Consider the following 24,924-nt stretch of genomic DNA (forward strand, 5'->3'; position numbering starts at 1 on the left):
AAAGAAAAAAAAAAAGCACCTCCTTACATATTCTGTGAATTGTAAATTATTTGACCAAGATCTTAAAAGTTAAAATAGAGTTTACCTGCAGAAATCTTTTCAAACAATGTACATTATTGAAATATTTGTTATGTTAATTACTGTAAAAGTGTTTATTGATGGTTTTAGATCAGAGGTTAACCTGTGAATTTTTTTAACTACTGTGATTTTAAAAACATAAATAACTACTTATTAAATCCATAACATCTCAAAATATGAAAGTGGTGTTTCCAAAACTTGTTTGAACTTTAAACACTAGCATAGCCACTGTAGGTATTTTATCCTGGTAATGCAACTTATACATTAGAAAAATGATACCAATAGTTTAAATGTTAAACATTAAGGTGTTCCCAGTTGGCAAAACAGAATGGAAAGCTTTATATAGAGTTCTTAGCAGGACAGTTTTTGTGAATTTCATTGTTCCTGACTTTCTTGCAGGATGATTCCGGTAAATAGCAGTTACTGATGTGTGAACTATACTTTTGTATAACTAAGTTTTCTGATACTGTAGTTACAGGCATTGGCATCTTTTTCATACTGGCCAATCGATTAAGAAACGGAATCTAAATTAAGTTTAAGCCAATTCAAACAAATTGGCAGTTCCCTAGTCATTCTGGATCTGCCTGCCGAGTATAACATTCATAAGAAACTAACTAAATAAACACATTCACAAATGTATCCAGTGTGTGCTCAGCTCTGCTTAAAAAAAAAAAAAAAAAAAAAGAAAAAAAATCCCTAAATGAAGATCAACATGCTATATCTCCTTAAGTGCTTTAATAAAGGTGTGTAATATAAGAACTTTATAAACTCTAAGGTTAAAACTTTCTGCATATTTCTTTACTCATTTTTATATTAGGTAGCTCATCCATTTAAGTGTATGAAAAGTCGAATGTAATTTTTCAATGGGAAAACGTAAAAGCCAAATATCCATGGAAAACAGGACAAGCATACTGGGGATAATGGCAGAAATGTTCACTCTTAAAATATTTTGGTTTGTAAATCTTGAGAGAGCAGTACTAAACTCCAATGTCTCTTACAGTTCTAAAGTTTTGTAACTCTTCTGAAAACGTTTCGATTCTCAAAAGAAAACTTTAGATTTTAAAGTAAAAGTGTCTAATTTTGCAAGGGAAACTTCAGAAAACTTTATTTGGCACAAAATAATGACTAAAAAGAAAACCTGTCTCTATCCAAAAAAAAAAAAAAAAAAAAAAAGTTACTTCATAATCATACAAAGTCATTTTCTCATCTCTTTTCAACTCAGCCATAAATCCTAGATCAAAAAAATTTCCCTGATAAAATGTGTACAGCCATACACTAGTCATGGCAACATACCATACTTTAATTTTCTAAGCCGTCAGCTGAAATTTCCTAACTTTTAGCTTATGAACAACTCAACATTCAAAAGAGCTTCAAAAGGGGGATGGAGAATGAGGGATGGGGAATAAGTGACGGAATCCGAAATGTCCACTTCAGACAGACAATTAATTTCCACCAAAATCATACCACTATATTGACCCAGATACAAACTCTGTGCATCCCAATCAAAATGTTTATCAAAACTAAAGACTTTCGTATTTACAGACCCAGTAAGTACTGTGTGACTTCTGTAATTCTTTAGCTACTTAAACATGATGCAAGTGTCAAATCACAGTATAAATTTAAATGTATTTTTGTTAGTAGATTATTTTCATGTTCCAGACCATCATCTCTGGCAAGCTATCTATCCTGCTACAAGATGTATATCAGAAGCAGACATCTACGCTCCGTGACTCCACTGTAAACAGAACGGAGAGCTCCAGGCACAAGAGAGAAGAAAATGAAACTGCAAGTAAATCAAAAGCCAAACTTTGTCCCTCATACATTCATGGTGGGTATTATTTGTTAAATCATACACGGAATGAAACTTGCTTGCATACCGTGCTTCTCCTATTTTTCTCAATTGGAGAAGACAAGGAAATATCAAGGTGCCAGAGAAAGGGTTACAGCAAAGCTGTAAAGGTCTGACGTAATTGAGAAGACATTCATAAAGCATCTGGAAAAGGATGTGCTCACATATTTAAAAAATTCTCATTTCTTCTCAAATATTTGTGCAGAGTTGATTTCAGAGTTGAGGAATGCATCAGAATCACGAAACAATGATCCCATCTTAGAGGGCTTAGGAAGCAAAACCTCAAGAAAGATTACCATCTTTCAAAAGAGTTGTAGAAAAGTAAGGAAAACCACGTCCCAAAGAAACTGTGATCAGAGAAAACATCCAAGGGCACGCCACGTGACTGGAGGGAAAGCAGCTAATCCTTCTGGAACCGTTATTCCTATCAACATAGAAAAGACTGTCCTAAAAGGTTAACTTGGTTAATGAGAAATAAAAGCAACTAAGAGATGATGAAAAGCGAGCCAACCGACCAGACCAGAAAGGATGAAAAGAAAATGAACGGAAAAAGTTCTGTGGCAAGAGCTAATTAGCTGGTCTGCAAAAAGATCCAAGAAAAACGCCCTAACTTTAGACATGTTGGATATTGCACACTCAAAAAGAAAAGGAACCTCTAGAAAACCATTTTCAATGTCTTTAATTGCTAAATGCCTCTTTGGCTAGTGTTTGGAGGATCGTTATTTAGTCCTACAACTGACACACTTTTCCATTTGCTCATCTTTTTGTTGCAAACCGCCTAAAGCCTTATTTCCTCTGTTGAACGTTGTTCCTTGGACACATTACTAAAATGGACCGTCTATGCTGTAATCACCCAGGATAATGCTGGAAAGTACGAAGGTCTAAATGATTTGTAAAAGCTATTATTTTTTCCCTTCCGTTTTGAAGTTATTTCTAACAACTTCTAAAGACATGGTCACAGCTGCCTGAAGCATGTCTTCTTCGCTCATAGCATCTCCTGCTGGGAAAGAAAACAAGCGTTATCTCTTAGACATTTCGGGAAAATTCTCAAAGTCATCAAAAGGTAAGCTCCTAGGGGTGCCTGGGTGGCTCAGTCGGTTAAGTGTCCGACTTCGGCTTGGGTCATGATCTCGAGGCCCGTGAGTTCGAGCCCCGCGTCAGGCTCTGTGCTGACAGCTCAGAGCCTGGAGCCTGTTTCAGATTCTGTGTCTCCCTCTCTCTCTGACCCTCCCCTGTCCATGCTCTGTCTCTGTCTCAAAAATAAATAAACGTTAAAAAAAAAAAAGAAAAGGTAAGCTCCTAGAAAATGTATTTCGGTCTGACCACTACAACTGCCTATTTTGATTTGTAATAGTTGCATAAAGTCACATGCATTCATTTACTGTTTTACGAGTTCTGACAAGTACACAAAGCTGTATAACCGCCATCACCACCCAGGTGCAGAACTGTTCCACTGCCCTCCAAAATTTGCTTATGCTGCCCCTGTGTGGTCAATCCCCAAAGTACATTTATTCTATATTTCAAAACAAAGGCATTATGCTGTGAAAGAAAATTGAACTTAGTTGTATATATACGTAATCTGTTCCTTAAACTTTGTTTTGAAATAATTGTTTATTTACGGGAAGTTGCAAAGATAGTTCAGAGCGGTCCCGTGTACACTTCAGCTCAATTTTTAACTCAACAATTAAACTCAGTAATTAAATCCTATGTAACTACAGCTCAAACCCAAACTTGGATACGCCATCGGTACAAAGTTGTGTGTCGTGCCGTGCTATTTCATCATACGTGTAAGATTTTGTGTCACCACCAGCACCACTATCAGGATGGAGAACTGTTCAAGTGCCACAAAGATCTCTTTCCTGCTCTCCACTTCTCTGCCCCGACCTTCCCTAACTGCAGGCAGCCAACTAATTTGTTCTCCACCTCTACACATTTGTCGTTTTTAGAATGTTACACAAATTGAATCACACTGTAATGAGATCTTTTGAGATTGTCTTCTGCACTCAGCATAATGCCCTTGAGACTCATCCAAGTTGGTGCATGTATCAACGGCAGGTTTGTTTTTAGTCCTGAGTGGTATTCCACGGTGTACTACTGTTTGTTTGACCATTCATCTTCCTGTAGCACAGTATGATTGTTTCCGGTTTTTGATTGTAAGAAATAAAGCTGCTTCTATGAACATTTGTGTACAGGTTTTTACATGGACGGTTAAGTTGTCGTATCTCTGGGATAAACGCCCGGGAGTCTAACTGCCAGGCTGTATGGTTAGTACTTGTTCAGTTTTTAAAGAAATTGACAAATTATTTTCCAGACTGGCTGTAATAGTTGAAATGTAGAAACTTCACCTCCTTTTACATCCTTTACTCTCCCAATATTTTCTACATATACACCAAACACCAAATCAATGTTCTAATTCTTGCTTCAATCATTAAACATAATTTAGAAAACTCAAAAGGAGAGGAACATCTATTGTTTACCCATATTTTTACTCTTCCTACTGTTCTTTTTTTCCTTTCTGAGGTTCCCAGATGAATTTTCTTATCATTTCTGTTTAGAAAGCTTCCTTCAGCCATTATTTTAGGGTGGGTCTGCTGGTGAGAAATTCTCTTAATTTTTCTCTTCATTCCTGAAGGAAATTTTCACTGGGAATTCTTGGTTGAGAGTGTCTTTTCAGCACTTGAAAAATGTTATGCCACTTCCTACTGATCTCCATGATTTCAGATGAGAAATCTGCTGTCACGCAAACTGCTGCAGGCAAGATGTCTCTAGCCGGTTTCAAGATTTTCTTCTTTTGTTTCAGTTTGCAAAAGCTAGATTATCATGTCTTGGCATAAATTTCTTTGGGCTTAACTGTTAGAGGTTTTCTCAGTTAAATCTGGAGTTTTAGATCTTTTGCCCAAGCTGGGGTTTTTAGCCATCATTTCTTCAAATACTTTTTCAGCCCACCCTCCTTATTTCCCGAGATTCCCATGGTGCACACCTTAGATCTTTCCACTATGGTCCCACGGGTGTCCAAGGCTTTGTTTGTTTTGTCCAGTCTAATTCTCTGTTGCTGAGAATGGGTACTTTCTATTGTTCCGTCTTCAAGTTCATGGATTCTCTCCTCTGTCCTTCCATTTACCTTTGGACTCACCCATTACATTTTTATTTTTATTTATTTTTTTTTTATAATAAAGCCTTTTATTTTTTTAATTTTTTTTTTCCTAAATTTTTTTTTAACGTTTATTTATTTTTGAGACAGAGAGAGACAGAGCATGAACGGGGGAGGGGCAGAGAGAGAGGGAGACACAGAATTGGAAGCAGGCTCCAGGCTCTGAGCCAGCAGCCCAGAGCCCGATGCGGGGCTCGAACTCACGGGCCGCGAGATCATGACCTGAGCCAAAGTCGGACGCTTAACCGACTGAGCCACCTAGGCGCCCCACCCATTACATTTTTAAATTTTAGGTACTGTTATTTTTCAGTTCTAAACTTTCCATTTAGTTCATCTTTATATCTTCCTTCTTGAAGCTTTCTATTTTTTCATTTGTTTTAAGCATGTTCACAATTGCTCAGTATAACATTTTTATGATAGCCGCTTTAAAAATCCTTGTGAGGGGCGCCTGGGTGGCTCAGTCGGTTAGGTGTCCAGCTCTCGGTTTCAGCTCAGGTCATGATCTCCTGGTTTGTGAGATCTAGCCCCATGTCAGGCTCTGCACTGACAGTACATAGCCTGCTTGGGATTCTCTCCCTCCCAGTCTGTCTGCCCCTCTCTCGCTCATGCTCTCTCCTTTCTCAGAATAAGTAAAATTAAAAAATAAAATAAAATAAAACTTCTTGTGAGATTAATGAATTCTAACATCAGTGTCATCTGGGTGGTGGTGTCGACGAATGGTCTTTTCTCAAGTTGAATCTTTCCTGGCTCTTGGTATGATAAATACTTCCGATCAAATCCTAGACATCTGCCATGTTGCGTGTTACAAGCCTGGGTCTTCTCTTCCAGCAGGCCTCTTCTGACACAGTACCAGTGGGGGAGAGGGTGCTGCCTTGCTATGGCCAGAGAGGGGGAGCGTGTGTGCGATCGTGACTGCTGTGCACACGTGGGACTTCTGGCTCCCCACTGTCCTCCATTAAGATCTCCCTGACTGGAAGGGTAGGAATGCCTCCGGACTGCCTCTCACCGACGCTGGGGGTGTGGCCTCGTTACTGCCTCAAATCACTGCCTCCGGATTCTCCACTAGGCCTCTTCTGAAACTACCCTGCGGGAAACCAGAGGGATGCCTCGTATGGCTGGGTGGAAGTCTAGGCTCCCTGTGACCACAGACCCCATGGGAAAGGGCCCCTCATTCTCTCCAGGAGGAAATGAAAATCCCAGTTCCTCATTTGGCCACACCACCCTGGCCAGGCAAGTGGGACGTTCAGCTCGTGCCTGCCAGCTGGGGATGCCAGTCTATGCTCCCACCTGGCCCGTGCTGATGCGGTGGGGTGACGATAAGGCCAGTTTATGGCCCTCTTTGGCTGGACTAGAGTATTTATTATATAAAAGATTATATAAAAGACTCTACTTGCTCCGCAGTCCCTTTTGACTACACAGAGCAGGCTTACTGGGTCTGTGCCATAGCTTCTTCACCAAATCCAGGGTGTGTGAAGCAGAGAGCACCCAGGCCACGTGCCACTATGTGATCCCTCTGGTCCTGAGCCCCCTAAGCAGTCTGTCTCTTCTCTAGCTTTCAGAATTTTCTTATGTTCTTTTGATATAAATGTCCGTGGTTGTTAGCTGTAAATAGGAGGAGGAATCGGGAAAAGCACCAGTTCGTCCCTTTTTATTGTTAAATAGTAGTCCGTGGTTTCCAAGTACCACACACATGCATCCATTCACCAGCCGAAGGGCAACTTTTGGGTAGCTCCCAGTTTTTGACAAGTAGGAAGCTGCTCTAAGCATTCACGTACAAGTTTTCCTGTGAACCTAAGTTTACTTTTTTTTTGCTTACATACGTCGAGCGGGACCTTTGAATCACATGGTTAAGTGCACATTTAAGTTTATAAGAAAATACTAAACTATTTTTCAAACTTTTACATTCCTACTAACAGCACAGGAGTGTCATGGCAACCCTGATCCTAGTCAGCACCTGGTATTGTCAATTTTATGGTTTTATGAAGCCATTCTTATAATGAGGTGTGTAGCTTTAATTTGCATTTCCCTAGGGAAACCTGGGGGGCTCAGTCGGTCAGGTGTCCGACTTCAGCTCAGGTCATGATCTCATGGTTTGTGAGTTCAAGCCCTGCTTTGGGCTGTGTTGCTGACAGCTCAGACCCTGGAGCCTGCTTCGGATTCTGTGTCTCCCTCTGTCTCTGCTCCTCCCCTGCTCGTGGCCGCTCGCTCGTTCACGCTCCCTCTCTCAAAAGTAAATAAACATTAAAAATTTTTTAATTTGCATCTCCCTAACGATTATTAATATTGATCGCATTTTCACATGCTTATTTGTCAACCATGGTGAAGTATCTGTTCAAATCCTTTGCCCCTTGAGTTTTCTTATTTCAGTTTTGAGAGTTCTTCACATGTTCTGCTTACAAGGCCTTTGTCACATAGTTGCTTTTTCACTCAACTGGTACTACCAGGAACTGACCAAAGTTTAAGACCTATTAAACCAAGGCCTGATCACTAACTCTCGATTTCCTATTATTTAGACTACACTTGGGCGTTTTCAGTTTTCCAGATGGTAAAGCATATCTTCCCGCCACCAATATTCTTTATCTCCGAGGAACTTTTGGAGGGTGTATTAATTACTGTGAAGTCACAAGTATTGTTTAGAATTTTAAAGCAACATATCCACTGAATGCTCTAGTCTGCTTCTTAATCTTAAGTCTGCTTCTTAATGCTTCTTAATCTGAGGAAATTTAGTAGATTCCAAATTCATACATGAATTTCAGTGTAATTCAAGAGGGGAGAAAAAAGCCTGTCAAGCCAAAAACCACATGGAGCCCGTGTCAAACACAGCACAGTCAGGGAGGCATACCTGGATCGCTGCCCAGTGCACCTGAACTTGTGGTTGGCCTCTCGCGTGGGTGGGAAAGCTGTGCTGGTGGATGCTGCTGCTGCTGCTGCCTGAAACACGTGAAGGTGAGTGTATGTTAAAACCCAAGCCTGAAGAATAAATATGCCACGAGAAAAACTGCGCATGGAAACTAAATGGCTCCACAAAACAAAAGAGTCACTGTCATGACCTCCACAAAAGAAGGCCAGAGCAATCACTCTGATATATATTACTTAAAAGTAGCACAGTGCTGATCCTAGGAGACCCAGATATAAAATCTGAATTATCAAATCAATAGGTAAAGATTTTCACCGCGAAATAACACATAAGCAAAAGCATTCGCTGGCAGGTAGGTGTTTTGACTTACAGATCCTTAGTATTGTTGGAAGTCGCTGGAAATAAGCACCTTTGAGAACATTAAGCATCTCAAATTACCATGCCAGTTAACATGACCTTCCCACGGCTGCCGCCTTCTTGCCGTCCAGCTCCGAGCTTCAGCATGTCCTCAGAGACACCTTTGCTGACCAGCCCACCTACAGCAGCCAGCAGCCATTCTCACTATCTCCTCACTTCCTTTCAATTTCGGCGTCACCTTAGCACCATCTGATACTCTTCTGTTTGTCTCCCTCTTCAAGCTAACAAGAGCACAAACCTTATCTCACTTCCCAAGTGCCTAAAACACTGCCTGTCACATGGTACGCATCCACCAAATACTTGATAAAGGGAAAGAAGTTAAAATAACTTTTTAAGATGCGTTATCAAGTTGCAGTACCATCTATTATATTAAAATAAATTTTCCCTGGATTTTTTGCAGAAGGGAGAACGACGTCAGAAAAATCCACGTTTGAAAACACTTAAACACGATGGTTATGATGTAAATACTTAAAGAATATACACTAAAGTACTGAAATGTAATGGCAAGTCATGTCTGCAAGTTATTCTCAAATTCCTCAGAAATGTCCACAATTAGGGAATTTGGGTGAGTATAAGGAGTTCTGGGAACTAGTTCTGCTTTTAAGTAAATTCAAAATTATTTCACATAATACATACATAATATGTTTAAAATTAAAAAAAAAAACATAACAGCTGACACTCTGCAGTGAGAAGCCACAGCTTTCAAAAAATGCATAGAAGGATTTTTAAAGGAACCAGAATTTTAAATTTGCCAGCAACTCTACAAATAGAATAGCACACCATGTCTTCCAGAGTCTCAGTCTCCTGTTTTAAATATGAGCAACAAAGAAAACCCAAGCATATTGCCGTCTGCCTCAGTTTACTCTCAGGCGTGCGTGGCTAACAGTGCACAAGAGGGCAGGTTCCCAGCAGCCCATCCCGACAACAGGGTGTGCACGAAAAAGCAGTCCATCCAGGTAACGGGGTCCACCTCTGCAAGGCAGGAGGAATCAATCCTGGCACATCAGATCTCTCCACCCGCCCTTTTCCCCCTCCAGCCAAGCCAACGTGTCAGAACACAAGAGAGTGGTGGGTGAGACAGCAGCTTTAGAGGGACAGTCTTCATCTACTTTAAATTTATGAAAAGTAAGAAGTAAAGGAATTGCCAGCCTTGAAACAGTCCTGACCCCTCTCATATTTGCTGACACAGTAAGATGCAACATGTTCAAACAGCAAATCAGTACCCACTCCCACTGTGTCTTCGAATGTGCCCTCAGAATCAGAAGGTAGAAAGCTAAAAACACCACTGGAGGTCACTGTACAGCGAGGATGCTGGTAATCAACCGAGCGCTCGCAGAAATGAGGCACGACCATCTTCCTGCTGCTTTGGTTGTTCTCTGTGGGCAAGTCAAGTCATGGAGCCGGTCCCAGGATGCGGCTTCCCGGCAGCCGCAGTGGGGGCTGACTTCCTGTTTCCACGTCTAGGCAACCGTGGTGGCAAACTTCCAGACCCTAGGATCAGAGCTATGGCAACGTGTTCTTGAACTCCGTGTCCTGATTTCCCATCCTCCCAACCGGGGCGGTTGGTTGCATTCTTCCAACAGGCTGGTCTGTGGAATTCTGGAAGCCTGGCTACAGCCCGCACCGCCCGCTTGCTCTTCCTAAGACTGCGTAAGCCCTGAGTCTCTGTGTTGAAACCTTTTCTGCTCAAAATACCCCTAGCAGCTTGTTTCTTAAAGTGAATCGCATTATGCCATGCCACCGAAGCAGTGGCTCAGGTGTCAGACAATTAAAAAATCATAGCAATCCGCGACCATGGAAACAATGCCCAGTAACTGCCTCTTTGTTGGGTAACACTTTTTTAGTAACAGAAGGAGAGAATCTGCATCATTTCAGAGCTACGCTTAGAGAAGACGATGATGCTAACACATTTGTGGAATACTTTACGGTTTACACAACAGTTGTACACGCACTAATTCAATTTGTGAATGCGGTAGGTTTTATACTGACACTGCTGGTGTAGTAAGAGTTTCACTTGGGCTTTTATAATAGGTAAAATGGATTGAGAGATTACTACTGGAAAAAAAATACGGCTGTGAAAACATTGCCTGACACTCATTCATAAACTATGACTTACTTTGTAACAGGTAGATTTTTAAACAGTATTTTTATGTTTGATCAAGCATGGATACGGTGGTTACTACATTAGGCATGAAGCTTCAAATAGTCTATAAGAAAAAAAAACTATTAGAATGTGTAACAAAATAAACTATTTGAATAATAAAAAAAAACCCCTGAATTTGAATTCAGAATTTGTTTGAATAACAGTTAGCACCAGGGTCAGTTTGGAGAGGGTCAGAGGGAAGAGCGCGATAACCTTAGAGCCAAGTTCCCAGGGACAGAAGCTAGAGAGAACCTGTAGGCCTAATAATCAGGAATTCTGGTGAAAGGCCTAATATTTGAAACTACAGCTGTTCCTCAGCTCCTTTACTACTGAGTCTAACAAGACTCTGGATGCTACGCAATGGTGGACAGAAACACCAAGAAGTTCGTTCTGAACTCTTTTCAGCAACTTGTGACTCTATAAGATATTCTCTAGTTCTCAAATTCCCACCGATATTTCGAAGGTCAGGCCAGGCTCAGAGGATGCCGCTGGGGCTGGAAACCATCACTGCCCATGTTCCTTCCCAATCCACTGTCCTCCAACCAGGAAGGAGCCTCACTGATGCTCAAACATTTAAAGAAATAAACTTTTTTTTTTTTAAATTTTGAGACAGAGAGAGAGAGCATGCGCACATGATGGGGGAGAGGGGCAGACAGAGAGAAAATCTTAAGTAAGCTCCATGCTCAGCACAAGAGCCCCACACGCACGGCTCGATCCCATGACCCTGGAATCACGACCTGAGCCTAAATTAAGAATTGGATGCTTAGCCGACTGAGTGACCCAGGCTTCTCCAACCTAAAGTAATTTTTTAAGTAAAGAAGGGATTTGTTTTTCTACTTTAAAGATGTTTTCCTTTTCTTAGATCTACTTGTGAATCTTGCAGTTTGTCAATAAGGTACGTCTGGACCAATTTGTTCTGGCAAAAAATAGAATGTGAAATAAGCATGATAGAAGTATCATTTGAGAACCGTTCTGGAAAGCAGTTTAGAAATCCATACCAAGACCTTAAAAAATATTTCTGTCCTTTAACCCAAAAACCTCAGAATAACTGGAAGAAATGGTGAGAAATTTGAGGCATGGCATCAGTACAGGATTGCTCACTGCACTATTAATTATATAATTTTTTTTTAACATTTATTTATTTTTGAGAGAGAGACAGAGACAGAACACGAGCAGGGGAGGGAGGGGCAGAGAGAGAGGAAGACACAGAAGCTGAAACAGGCTCCAGGCTCTAAGCTGTCAGCACAGAGCCCGATGTGGGGCCTGAACTCACAAACCGTGAGATCATGACCTGAGCCGAAGTCGGGCTCTTAACTGACTGAGCCACCCAGCCGCCCCTGCACTATTAATTATAATAGCAAAAATCAGTATATTACAAAGACTATTTACTATTATGGGAAATGGGTGTAACTAATAACACCATATACGTGTGTGTGAGTAGAAGAGAATGTGTCAAAATACTAACATTAGTTATTAAAATAAAGGATTTTTTAAGTTTATTTATTTTGAGAAGAGAGGGGAGGAAAGAGAGAGAGAAAGAAAGAGAGAAAGAGAGAGAGAGAGAAAGAGAATGTAAGCGGGGGAGGGGCAGAGAGAGAAGGAGAGAGAGAATTTAAAGCAAGCTCCCTTCTGTTTCAGCACAGAGCCCAACAAGGGGCTTGAACCCACAAACTGTGAGATCATGACCTGAGCTGAAACCAAGAGCCAGATGCTCAACCGACTGAGCCACCCAGGCACACCAAAAGTCAGGATTGTTTGATTTTGATATATCTTAAAATAAATTTTCTCAAATGTAAGTTTTTATCTAATTAGTTTCACTTTTTTTTTTTTTAAGATTTTATTTTTAAGTAATCTGTACACCCAACATGGGACTTGAACATGGGAGTCGCATACTCCACTGACTGAGCCAGCCAGGCACCCCTTAAGTTATTTTTTAACACTAACTAGACATTTGATGACATGACAGAATGATTAATAATTATCATATGATAATTATTAACAGTGTGACGACAACATTTGGCAATATTAAAAAAAAATGGATGAAATGATACAATAATTTAGATCTGTTACCAAATAATCCCAGCTTGGGGTGGGAGAGTGGAATGCATGAGAGATGGGGTCACAGAAAACCAAGCCTGGCCACGTGCTGGCATTTGTTAAACACGAGCAATGGGTAAACGGGTTCATTATGCTGGTTTCTCTACATTTATAGATATTTGAAGTTTATCATAATCAAAGAATTTAAAAGTTCACTTTAAAATTTGAAAGGAAGTGAAAAGCACTAATAAGCACAATTTTGAAATTTTATATATAATTAAATCCATTAACCTATCGCTGAATAAAGACTAGAAATATCTCACATTAAGAGGATGTCAGTTGATCAGAACTTTCCTTCATATACTTCTGAGTTGTAACTTAAACAAACAAAACAAAACAGAAAACAAGGTAAATATTATCTTCATTACACCATCATAATGCTCCACTATTTCAGCTCCCACTAATACTGCCAATTAGGATTGTGAGACGCTTCTCGATTATAGAGATGTTGAACTGTGAAAATACATACATCTCAGAATTGATGAAATACAGTGAACAGGCCAGATTCAGCTGCTGGACTTTTGGTTTCTGACCTGGGATCCGAGGATCTGCACAGTCTCTCTAAATACTACCTTGTAACCTCTTTTTTTTTCCCCCATTAAAAAAAGAAAAAGGGAAGACGAGTTGTGAATGGTAGTTACTGGAAAGGATGATAATTTTTATTTTCTGGTTTGAGAGCACTGACAGATTTAGGTTTTAGGATTTACGGTTTGCCCCATGTCCCTGATGCGGACAGGCCCGCAGTAACCCCTGAAGTGGCAGTAAGAACAACAATTAACCACCGTCTGTATCTGGGCGTGTGCTCCCCGACCACAGTGCTGTTTTCCCTGTTAACTGACAGCAGAACTTTGCAAGGTTGCTCAGGTCACCAAGAAGCACATCCAAAGGCATTGTTCTTGCTTTGGTCCAATTCCATTTTCGTTTGATGACTTACATTTGACTGGGTTTCCTTCACCCTATTTCATATAAACCCTATAATTAGTATTGAGGCAAAGACTTTCCCTAAAACTACGTATCATTTCAGTTTATTAGCTATAAATTAAAAACAAAACAAAACTCAGATGTTCACAGGGTTCAGGTAGTAACCAATCTTTTAAAAGGAGAGAATCTTAAGTAAAATAGTTTAAGCCAAAGCTCTGTATGTAGAGATTGCAGACAAAACAGACAAAGTACACGTTAAATATGCAATTTTAATATTGTACCAACTACTTTACTTTTCAAAGTAGGCTTCTCTTCTCTTCCGTAGCTCTTCTGAAGTAAGATGTGTACCTGATGTCTGTGGAATATCTTGGGACACATTTCTGGAACTACCTGAAAAGAAAACAGAACAAAAAAAGCAATCATTTTATTTACCAATTCAAGCGATGCTATGTTTATGCTTTTTGAGCAAGCTTTCAAAAAAGTTTTTTTCTTAAAAATATTGTGCTATGTTGTAACTAGAAGAAAGTCTCATGGACAAATCTGAATAAGGCAGTTCAAATATAACCTGTGTCCACACCCATCTGGGACATAGTGGACGTAAGGATGTGAGTCCAACAGCCAACCCATTAGGGAGAGCCATCAACACCACACTTGTGTTGCCCTCTTTAACTTACTAGAAATGCCCCAGCACTTTCAACGAGAAACAACGAGAAGTGGGTGACTGTAAACCCATTCTCTATATTCCGATCTCCTACGATATTTGCATGCTGTAACAGCTCAAGTGTGTGTCCCAGAGATCCTGCCAAGATTGTGAAATAAGGTGGGAAGAAAAGCAAATGACACAAAAATATCTAAAATTATAAAGAGCTGTTGTCTGTCCATTACTGGGCTAATCCAGCAGGACTCTACTAATCAAAAATGGGACCGCACAGACGAAGCACTCCGAGCTGTGCCAGGAGGTGTGAGAAGTTCAGGACAACACACAGGATAAAAAGGATAATCTTCACAGTAATGGAACCTCAATTTTATTCAGGTATTTAAGAAATCCCATTGAATCATCTCATTAAGAAAATAGAAGGCTTGGGGCGCCTGGGTGGCTCAGTCGGTTAAGTGTCTGACTTTGGCTCAGGTCATGATCTCACAGTTCGTGGGTTCAAGCCCCGCACTGGGCTCTGTGCTGACAGCTCAGAGCCCAGAACCTATTTCAGATTCTGTGTCTCCCTCTCTCTGTTCCTCCCCTGCGCTCACTCTGTCTCTCTCTCACTCTCTCAAAAATAAATAAAGGTTAAAAAAAAAAGAAAGAAAAGAGAAGGCAAATTTCCACATTAATTAGATGAAAACAAAACTGCCAAAAAACCACACATACTTTTCAGTAAGCTCTTTGAGCTACCTGCCAGACAACTCCCGCTGCCTGGATTCCCGAGGGGAGACATCTTCACTCTCCTCTGCTAGTGAGTTTATGTCACTATCACGGTGGGTCCATGAAGTGGGCTTATGCTGTAAGGTACATGGCCACTAAGTGTTACACTTTTGAAATATTTTCTGCCCAGGCCTTTTGTATCCAACAGCATACATTTACAAAATAGCAAGTCTGGGTAAGAGCCCCCCCCCAAACCCCCAGCCCCCCCCAACCCCCCCCCCACTTTTGCCCACAAAGATTAACCTCAGGTTATTATTGTTCTGTTACTACAGTTTTTTTGACCAAACGGAAAAACCAGACTAAAAATATATCCAATCCTAATATAACTTAGGTTGTTAAAAGGTATTTACATTACAAGAAAACTAAACAGCTGATTGTCGTATGTCCATAGTCACTGCTTCTAGAGTAATTGTCAAAGAACTTCTACCAACAGTACACTGACTTCCGGGGGAACTAAAGATGATCTGACTCAATCCTTCAACAACAAATGAAGGTGCGGCCGAATGTCTGTACCTTGCATACTGAGCTGAATAGCCCTGCGGAGATCTGCTTCTTCATCTTCCATGTCGATTTCCTGGCGACTCAGTGCCAGAGCCCTCTGCAAATCTTCCTCATCTTCGTCTAACATGCCTGACCCATCATTTGCTTCTAAGACTCGTTCCAGATCTGTTTTCTGAACTCTAAAGAACAATAACACTGATGGTAACTGCAGACCAGTCTTCTATTTTAGATAAAACAGAAATATTTATAAACCAAAACATTTCTTAAATAATTTTTTAAAAAAGATTTTATTTTTAAGTAACCTCTATATCCAACGTGGGGCTTGAACTTACAACCCCAAAATCAAGAATCGCATGCTGCACCAACTGAGCCAAAGGGGTCCCCAAAGATTTTATAGAAGTCAAAAATTACACATTTTCTGGCAGATAATCTAACAACCTAATGACTGTGCTGTGCTGTGCATCTAAGTAAATAAAGTAATTCAAATAGTCAATTCAAGTTTGGACCAATAGACTTCACTAAAAATATAAAAGGTCTAAAAAAATCACCAACAATAAAAGGACCACACATTCAGTGTAAGCAGGAAAACGTTATTCTTGGGGCACTTGGCCGGCTCAGTCAGTAGAGCATGATCTTGATCTTGGGGTTGTGAGTTCGAGCCCCATGCTGGGTATGGAGATTGCTTAAAAAAATAAAGTCTTGAAGAAAAGGAAGGAAGGAAGGAAGGAAGGAAGGAAGGAAGGAAGGAAGGAAGGAAGGAAGGACGGACGAACATGTAATTCTTATAATGAAATATGAATTACTATCATATACTTCCTACTGCAGCGTTCATCTCACCTCTGTTCTTTCAGCTGTGCTAACTCTTCTCCAATGAGTTTTGGTCTGTGCATCTGTTGGACCCTGATCATCTGTAGAAGTTGGTCAGCTTCACAATCTGGCAGATCACCCTTCACAACAAATATAGAATAACCTAAAAAGAAAAAAAAAAGGCAAAAATAAATGAAAACAGCCAGTAAGAGATTAAAAATAGATTTAAAATGATAGCAGATAGAAAGGCAGCACAGTCTAGTGGGAAGAACACAAGTTCAAGAGTGAGGAAGACCTGGGTTCAAATCCCGACTCTCGCTGATCTCAGACAAACTACTGAAAGCCTCTGGGCCACTTCCTTGGTCTGTAAGATGGGAACAGCCATCTCACAGAGTGACTGTGAGAAATAAATGGCATAATGTAAACAAAGGGCCCCTACCAAAACAGTGTGTGACCACATAGTCTGCTCACTAAATGGTATCGGAGAGGCGGGTGAAGGAGTGGGGAAGAGCAAGGAATTCGGAATCAGATTGTCAGGGTTTTTGTCCTAGCTCTTCCAATTCCAAGACCAAGCATGGTCTCTGGTAAATCACTTTACCCAGCTATGTCTTGGTGTATACAACCATTAAACTGATGATAACGGTACCTTCCTCAGAGGGCTGTGGTGAGGACACACTCAGATGTGTGTAATAATGTGAAATACGGGTAAAACGAACAATCTATAGAAATAGCTGCCCCCCCCCCGACACATTCTCTCTCTCTCTCTCTCTCTCTCTCTCTCTCTCTCTCTCTCTTTTCTCTCTCTCTCTCTCTCTCTCTCTCACACACACACACACACACACACACACACACACCCCTCCTTGCTGAATATAGGAGCTGGGAAACCAATGCTCAAAATCTAGCCAAAGTATTGATGATGTGGTTCATATTTTCAAAGAATTATACTGATTCAGTGAATTTTTTATAAATGTCATCCTAGAAAGCCAGAGTTTTCTCAGCTAAATCTTCTACACAAAAAATGAACATGGGTAGACTATACCTAAGTCATTGTGATCAATTTAAGCTTTTCTACCATAAATTTTTCTTAAGCTTTGGTACTTATTACCGGATATCTTTTGTGAGTATTAAAAGATAATGAAACAAAGAACAAAAGAACTATTAATGGAAAAAATACAAAACAGCACATTAATATTTATTTTTTCAACAAGACATAATACGATTAATATACTTTATTTAAACAAGAACAAATGTGCTCAGAGTTCAGATGGTCTAGAACGTTGTACGCCAGTAAAATTGTTTCTAGACCCTAAAGTAAATGTGTCAGCACCATGGCAGTCCGTGAGGAGCATCATGAAGAACAGACACTCAGCCTTGGTTAGGTGGCACAGTAAATACCTCTGGTTTTATTTAAGACATATGCCAGTGAAGACACCAAAGGGTGGTAAGAGGGTGTGCTGTAATATGCGTTACACTTTTTAAAAAGCACTCTGGGCTGCTTTATCAATATAACGTATAGGAACCAGAGTGCAAGAAGACAGAACCTTACCAAAACAGAAAACCTGAGGGACAACATATATAGGGAAAAGAGATATAAATTTTTTCCAGACATGTTCAGTTTGAAATGCTTCCCAAGTGGAGACATCAAAGCTAGGAGTCTGGCTGTTCAGGGTAGATGCGTAGGCAGAGGATAAAAGTTTAGGAATTATGGGCATATAGATTTTATTTAGAGATGATATTTAAATTTTTTTTTAATGTTTATTTATTTTTGAGACAGAGAGAGACAGAGCATGAACGGGGGAGGATCAGAGAGAGAGGGAGACACAGAATCTGAAGCAGGCTCCGGGCTCCGAGCTGTCAGCATAGAGCCTGACACGGGGCTCAAACCCACGGACCGTGAGATCATGACCTGAGCCGAAGTTGGACGCTTAACCGACTGAGCCACCCAGGCGCCCCTAGAGATGATATTTAAAATAACAGGATAGCAAAATAAAAATAATAATAGGACAGCCCACAATCAAGAAATTGTCCAAGGATTGTCTCTAGGTCACTTCCAACCATAAGAAATTGGCAAGAGTAAGATCCACAAAAGGAAATCTGAAAGAAGAAGCCAATGAGATAGGAGGAAAACCAGAGCATAGTGGTCTGGAAGCCAAGTGTGGATAGTGTTTCGAAAAGGAAGGATATACTTAGGAACAGAAGTTTAGGCATGAAAGAAAAAACATACTAGAATATGATATCAAAGAAGTAAAACTACTATAACCCTGAATGTGAATTGGAAAGAACAACTGACAGACAACCAACCCAGCAGCAATAAGCACGCTAGTACCCAGACTGAGCTTTACACATCATTATTAAAAGTTAAGGCAAGCAACATACAAGGTAAGCCTGAAACATCTTGTCTTATGAGAAAAAAAGCCTTCAAAAAGCTACAGTGGTCATTTCAGAAACTGAGGAGTCAATTTCAAAAGATACCCCCTCATGCAAGTGGCACAATTTGAGTATTGATATGAATAATCACAATGGACTGAAACACACGAACTACGTTTTGATGGATTAGTTTACCATCACAAATCAAAACCTCCAAACTAACAGGTTATCTCTGAATGTTTTTAACTTTTTTTTGAGAGAGCGCGAGCGCACGTGCATGGGCGAGGGGTAAAGAGATGGGGACAGAGGATCCAAAGTGGGCTCCGTGCAGACAGCAGTGAGCCTGATGTGGGGCTCGGACCCACTGACTGCAACCCACCAACTGCGAGACCATGACCTGAACGGAAGTCGGACACTCAACTGACTGGGCCACGCACGCGCCTCCCCCTTTTTTATTTTGCTAACTGGTTATCTTTGGAGGAAGCGCACTATGAAACCAACTCATCTTAAAAACCTATAAAACGGAAGAATATTTATTCTGCTTTTCCTATATGAACTATACTTCAGGAGAACCAAATAACTAATGAAAGTTTATTTGTATAAAAGTATGCAGCGAATATGTGAAGACATCCTGGGAATCTAACACCACCATTTTGCAACCCTGAATGAAATCATCGATCCAGGCACCGATCATCAGTGGTTGCTCAAAACACAAAAAGAGAGCCAACCAGATGTCAAGTGTCACCCCATCTGTGAAGTTTTCCACGGTCTCCCCACCCTGCCCCCAAATCAACCTGAATCTGATTAAGCCTCAGTTCTAAAGACCAGATTGTTGGGTATTCAGGGCTCAGAGCAAAATAAAGATGTAATCAGCAAAATTCAGAGTGTGGGGAAGAACAAATGACCCAGTTTCTTTTTTTTTTTTCTTTTATAAGTTTATTTATTTTGAGAGAGAGAGAGAGAGAGAGAGAGGGAGAGAGAAGATCCCAGATAGGCTTCATACCATCAGTGCAGAGCCCAACGCAGGGCTCGAACCCACTAACCATGATATCATGACCTGAGCCAAAATCAAGGGTTGGATGCTCAACTGACCAAGCCACTCAGGCACCCCAACCCATTTTCTTCTAAATAAATAAATAAATAAATAAATAAATAAATAAATAAAATCAAGGGGGAAAAAGATGTAAGGAAACCTACAGTTAGACTTGGAAAACATCAATCAATGAATGCAATTAGTGAAACTCATTTCAACCTAGTTAAACTGTAAAAATCCTACGACACAACCAAGGAGACTGGAGATTTGGAACAGACTGGATATTTGATGTTATTAAAGCACTGTGGCTCAATTTTTTTGCGTGCTTACAGTACTGTGGATATACATATATTTATATACATACACACACACACACACACACACATATATATACACACACACATATATATTTAAGAGTGTTTGCTTTTAAAAATTTTAATTTTAAAAATTTGCAGAGAAAATAAGATGCTCAAAATTAGCAGGGGAAGGAAATGTGTATAATAAGATTGACCATGAGATAACCGTTCAAGCTGGGTAAAGGGGACATGAGAATTCATCACGTTATTTTCTCTACTTTTTATTTGTTTGAAATTTTCAATGAAAAAGTTTTGTTCTATTCTACATGAGGGTATACTCCACTCCACCCTCAAGATGAGGTCAAATAAAAAGAAGACTGAGAACCGAATACAAATGTGGAGGTCACTGATGAATTGAGAAGGCAACTTTTTGGTGAAATGTTGGCTATGACAATGTAACTGGAATGAGTTCAAGAACAGGAGACAACACACTAGAGGGGACTCTAAGGAGAAAATAAAAATGGGAGGCAGCTGGCCTTTCCTGGAGTAAAGAGAAGCTTTTTCTTATTTCTCTGCTGATAGGAGTAATACAGAAAGAGGGGGACAGTGACCATGCAGGCAAGTAGAAAAGACAAAAGCAAGAGCAAAGATCCTGAATAGGTGAGAGGAACTGGGATATAGCCCCAAAGTGGACAGGCTGGTCTTGGTCAGGAGCAGGGGACAATTCACCTATTTTAATAGGCTCAATGCACAGGCTGGGATACAGGCACGTTGATAGACTGGCATAAAGATGGAGTTCTCTTTTTGTTGCTTATTTAAAAAAAATTTTTTTTAATGTTTATTTATTTTTGAGAGAGACAGAGACAGAATGTGAGTGGGTTGGGGCAGAGAGAGGGGAAGGCACAGAATCCGAAGCAGGCTCCAGGCTCCGAGCTGTCAGCACAGAGCCCGACGCGGGGCTTGAACTCACAGACCTTGAGATCATGACCTGAGCTGAAGTCGGATGCTCAACCAACTGAGCCACACAGGTGCCCCTCTTTTCATTGTTTCTGTTTTGTCAGAATACAAAGGAAGGTCATAGCTAGGGGTCAGGAAGAGGTGAGTGGTTAGAGATTTGAAGAGAGGAACTGGAAAATAACCATCTTGGAGAGTGGCAAGTGACCTTACTATGAAAACACAGTAGCAAGGTCAAGTAGCCCTAAAGGATCATTTGAAATTTGTCATCATAAATTTAAAGCAAAATCAGTCACCCCATTTTATGTAGCTATGTTCAGCTGCTCTGATGCAGGAATGGACAAGCCCAAGATCTAGTTTTAACCAGGGCTGGCATTTCGTCATGAAAGTATAATAGAGCGAAGGAAAGAGGAGTGGAGAAACGCATCAGATTGATTATAATGATGGGTTACAGAAATAAGCAGGGTCAGACAGGAAGTAAGGATATGAGGGGAATGTTTGGGTAGGGTTTAAAGACTTGTTGGATGCAGAAAACAGAGAAAATATGGTATAAAGATAGGCAATTGTCAAAGACTAAAATGCTTGTAATTGGGATTTGAAGGTGATACCGTTGTTGGTAATGGCAAAGGCAAGACGAAAAAACTGGTCTTTGAAAATAAAACGGTATGGAACCGGATGGATTTCTGATGTAGAAATCACTAACAATGATGAAGAGTTCAAGTTGAGAGAAAACAGTGAATCAGACCCTAAAATATTCCATGGAAAAAGAGGATCACAGGTGAATGGAAAAGAGCAGGAGGTAGGGTTTACTCTCGTGCCAGGTGTTTTAGAGAAGCTGGAGTCTTCAGGTAAGAACAGTGGCCTGAAGGAGCAAGAAGCAAGAAGAATACCCCCACCCACCACGCCTGGCCATGGAGTCCGTGGGGTCTGGAAGGAACAAGAGCCATTACTTCGTGGGGTTGCTAAGGCAGGAGCAACCTCAGGGGAGGGCCAAGTGTCCGTGAAAACTCTAACTGGATGGATAGTATCATCCAAATCACAGATTAAAGTTCACCAACAAAAACATAAAGATGATTGCACTGCCCCTGCCATGAAAACAGTATTGTTATACTTACATCTAATAGAGCTGGTTTTATTAAGCTACTTTGAAAGACAATATTATAAAAATTTCAGTCTTTATTTACCTTCCTGTTGTAATTGAGCCAAGAAAAGTGCAAGGTATGTGTCTGATATCAATTCTGGACCCGTCAAGAGAGAATTCAAGTTGAACCACTGGAAAAAAATTTTAAGTATTTAAGTTAATGTACATTATAAGTAATAGGGAAGTTCCATATGTTAAGAATAAATACAACCCATCTAAACTTACTAAGGCTATCTAAACACTGAAAACATGTCAAACCAAGATTTTTAAAAAGTAATTTAATAATATGATTTTTAAAAACTGAAATAAATGTTGCAGATTTACCAGTATTAAATGTTTTAAAAATAAAATTTTGCAGGGTGCCTGGGTGGCTCAGTCAGTTAAGCATCCGACTTCGGCTCAGGTCCTGATCTCATGGTTCGTGGGTTTGAGCCCTGCGTTGGGCTCTGCGCTGACAGCTTAGAGCCTGGAGCCTGCTTCGGATACTGTGTGTCTCTCTCTCAAAAAATAAATAAACATTAAAAAAAAAATTTTTTTTTAATTAAAAATAAAATTTTGCTTGGGGTGCCTGAGTGGCTCAGTTGGTTGGGTGGCTGACTTCGGCTCAGGTCCTGATCTCACGGTTTGTGAGTTCGAGTCCCGCGTCGGGCTCTGTGTTGATAGCTCAGAGCCTAGAGCCTGCTTCAGATTCTGTGTCTCCCTCTCCCTCTGCCCCTCCCCTGCTCATGCTCTGTTTCTCTGTCTCAAAAATAAATAAAACATTAAAAAATTAAAAAAACAAAATAAAATAAAATAAAATTTTGCTTTAAGTCATAAACTTTGTATCTCCCACCCCAAAAAAGAGTACAGAAATTGATACTACTTTAAAGTATCTTTATTGATAGGTATAATCAAATCTTTTTTCAAAGTAGCAGCCCAACAAAACCCTAATCACATTATACTGAAGAAAAATGAAACCAACACAAAGTCTTCCCACTGCTGGTAATTTTGGCCAAAAGATTCCAACTGTGAGAAAAGTAGACATTCCAGGAAGGGAATTCAAAACCGCCAAATGATTTTACAAGGATCACTGAGCCACTGTCACATGTTAATTAAAATCACTTAGTCACTATCTTATAGGATTCCTAATGTAACCCACAAGATACAAAAGTTTCCAAAGTTACTGTCAGCGTCGTGACCAACTACTTTTCCTGGATTTTGACAGAGATTATAATACTTTTCCAGTCACCCATTTCTCCAAAGAAGACATCCCAGATGGCCAATAGACACATGAAAAGATGCTCACCATCACTCACCATCAGGGAAATGCAAATCAAAACCACCATGAGGTATCACCTCGCACCTGTCAGAATGGCTGACATCAAAAACACAAGACTCAGGTGTTGACAAGGATGTGGAGAAAGAGAAACCTTCCTGCACCGTGGGTGGGAATGCAAACAGTATGGAGTATGGAAACAGTATGGGGTTTCCTCAAAAAAATTAAAAATAAAACTACATTTCGATCCAGTAACTCCACTACTTGGGTATTTTCCCAAAGAATAAAAGTACTAATTCGAAAAGACATATGCACCTCTATGTTTACTGCAGCATTATTTACAACAGCCAAATTATGGAAGCAGCCCAAGCGTCCACCAATAGATGAACGGATAAAGAAGATAGGAGATACACACACACGCTCTCACTCTCTCTCTCTTTCTCAACGGAGTATTATTCAACCATAAAAAAGAATTAAAATTTTGCCATTTGCAACAACACGGATGGATCTAGAGAGTATAAGGCTAAGTGAAGTAACTCAGAGAAAGACAGATACCATAGGATTTCACTCATATGTGGAATTTAAGGAACAAAGGGAAAAGAGACAAACCAAAAAACAGACTCTTTTTAAAAAAAATTTTTTTTTAATGTTTATTTATTTTTGAGGGAGAGAGAGACAGAGTGTGAGCAGGCAAGGGATAGAGAGAGAGACAGACACAGAATCCAGAGCAGGCACCAGGCTCTGAGCTGTCAGCGTAGAGCCTGACACGGAGCTCGAACTCACGAACTGTGAGCTCAGGACCTGAGCCGAAGTTGGATGCTTAACCGACTGAGCCACCCAGGCGCCCCAAAAAACAGACTCTTAACGACGGAAGACAAACCGGTGGTTATCAGAGGAAGGTGGGTAGAGGACAGGTTATATAGGCGAAGGGGACCAAGAGTGCACTCACTGTAATGAGCACTGAGTCATGTACAGAGCTGCTGAATCACTTACATGTACATCTGAAACTAATATAGCATTGTATGTTAACTATACTGGAATTTTAAAAAATATATATAGGAAAAAAAAACGTCTCCAGGCATCTTTTTCATAATACAAGGACCTCTAACAAAACGGTGTACAGTGAAAAACATAACTGTAAACAAAAATATAAATTAGAGCCAAATATAATAAGTTAAAATTGGACATTTCTTGTATTTATAAAAGATTAAGTAATTTAAAATGTGAAAATTCAATTTCAAACTAAAATTTGTAAAATCTCTCAGAATAACGATGCAAGTTTACATGCAAATCACCAAAGGAACTTCTGGAACCTAAGTCTTCAGATCTTAAAAAAAAAAATCCAATGATTATACAGGAAAGGTAAAGAATACTTGATCATAATTTTTTAAAGATATAAATAAAAGCCGAAGGTTAAATAATCTCGGCAGTGTCCTCTCTGCTTTCTCCTTGGAGCTGACCCCAACTCAGGTCAGCCTCTACTGCAACGCACCTCCTTACTTGCTCTTTGTACAACTCAGGAGGGACCTTTAGAAATAATCGGGTCACAGGACTTAAAAGGACTTAAAACATAATAGCAGGGTTTCTATGTTTGAATTATCTTTTATTGATTTAATCAGTGCACTCATTCTTGATTT

At 40.1% G+C, this 24,924-nt stretch overlaps 1 protein-coding gene across 13 annotated transcripts in view; it reads right to left on the minus strand.

Annotated features, from left to right (window-relative positions):
- Positions 1–2,589: 2,589 nt before the first annotated feature.
- The window catches only part of ATXN3 (ataxin 3), a 34,031-nt gene continuing 11,696 nt past the window's right edge, over positions 2,590–24,924 (minus strand). For 6 of the 13 annotated variants that reach the window (XM_042990400.1, XM_042990397.1, XM_042990403.1 and 3 more), the window contains 6 exons: positions 22,076–22,163; positions 16,272–16,404; positions 15,447–15,613; positions 13,807–13,903; positions 7,921–8,009; positions 2,590–2,927 (listed from right to left, as the gene is read on the minus strand). In XM_042990400.1, coding sequence (XP_042846334.1) covers positions 2,830–2,927; positions 7,921–8,009; positions 13,807–13,903; positions 15,447–15,613; positions 16,272–16,404; positions 22,076–22,163 — 672 coding nt within the window. In that variant the 3' untranslated portion in view covers positions 2,590–2,829. Of the gene's footprint in view, positions 2,928–7,920; positions 8,010–10,468; positions 10,560–12,860; positions 12,910–12,967; positions 13,549–13,806; positions 13,904–15,446; positions 15,614–16,271; positions 16,405–22,075; positions 22,164–24,924 lie in introns of those variants that run through there. The other 7 variants (XM_042990407.1, XM_042990398.1, XM_042990396.1 and 4 more) reach the window with 4 other exon arrangements.

Source organism: Panthera tigris, chromosome B3 (genome assembly GCF_018350195.1).
Source record: "Panthera tigris isolate Pti1 chromosome B3, P.tigris_Pti1_mat1.1, whole genome shotgun sequence".
Lineage (NCBI taxonomy): Eukaryota > Metazoa > Chordata > Mammalia > Carnivora > Felidae > Panthera > Panthera tigris.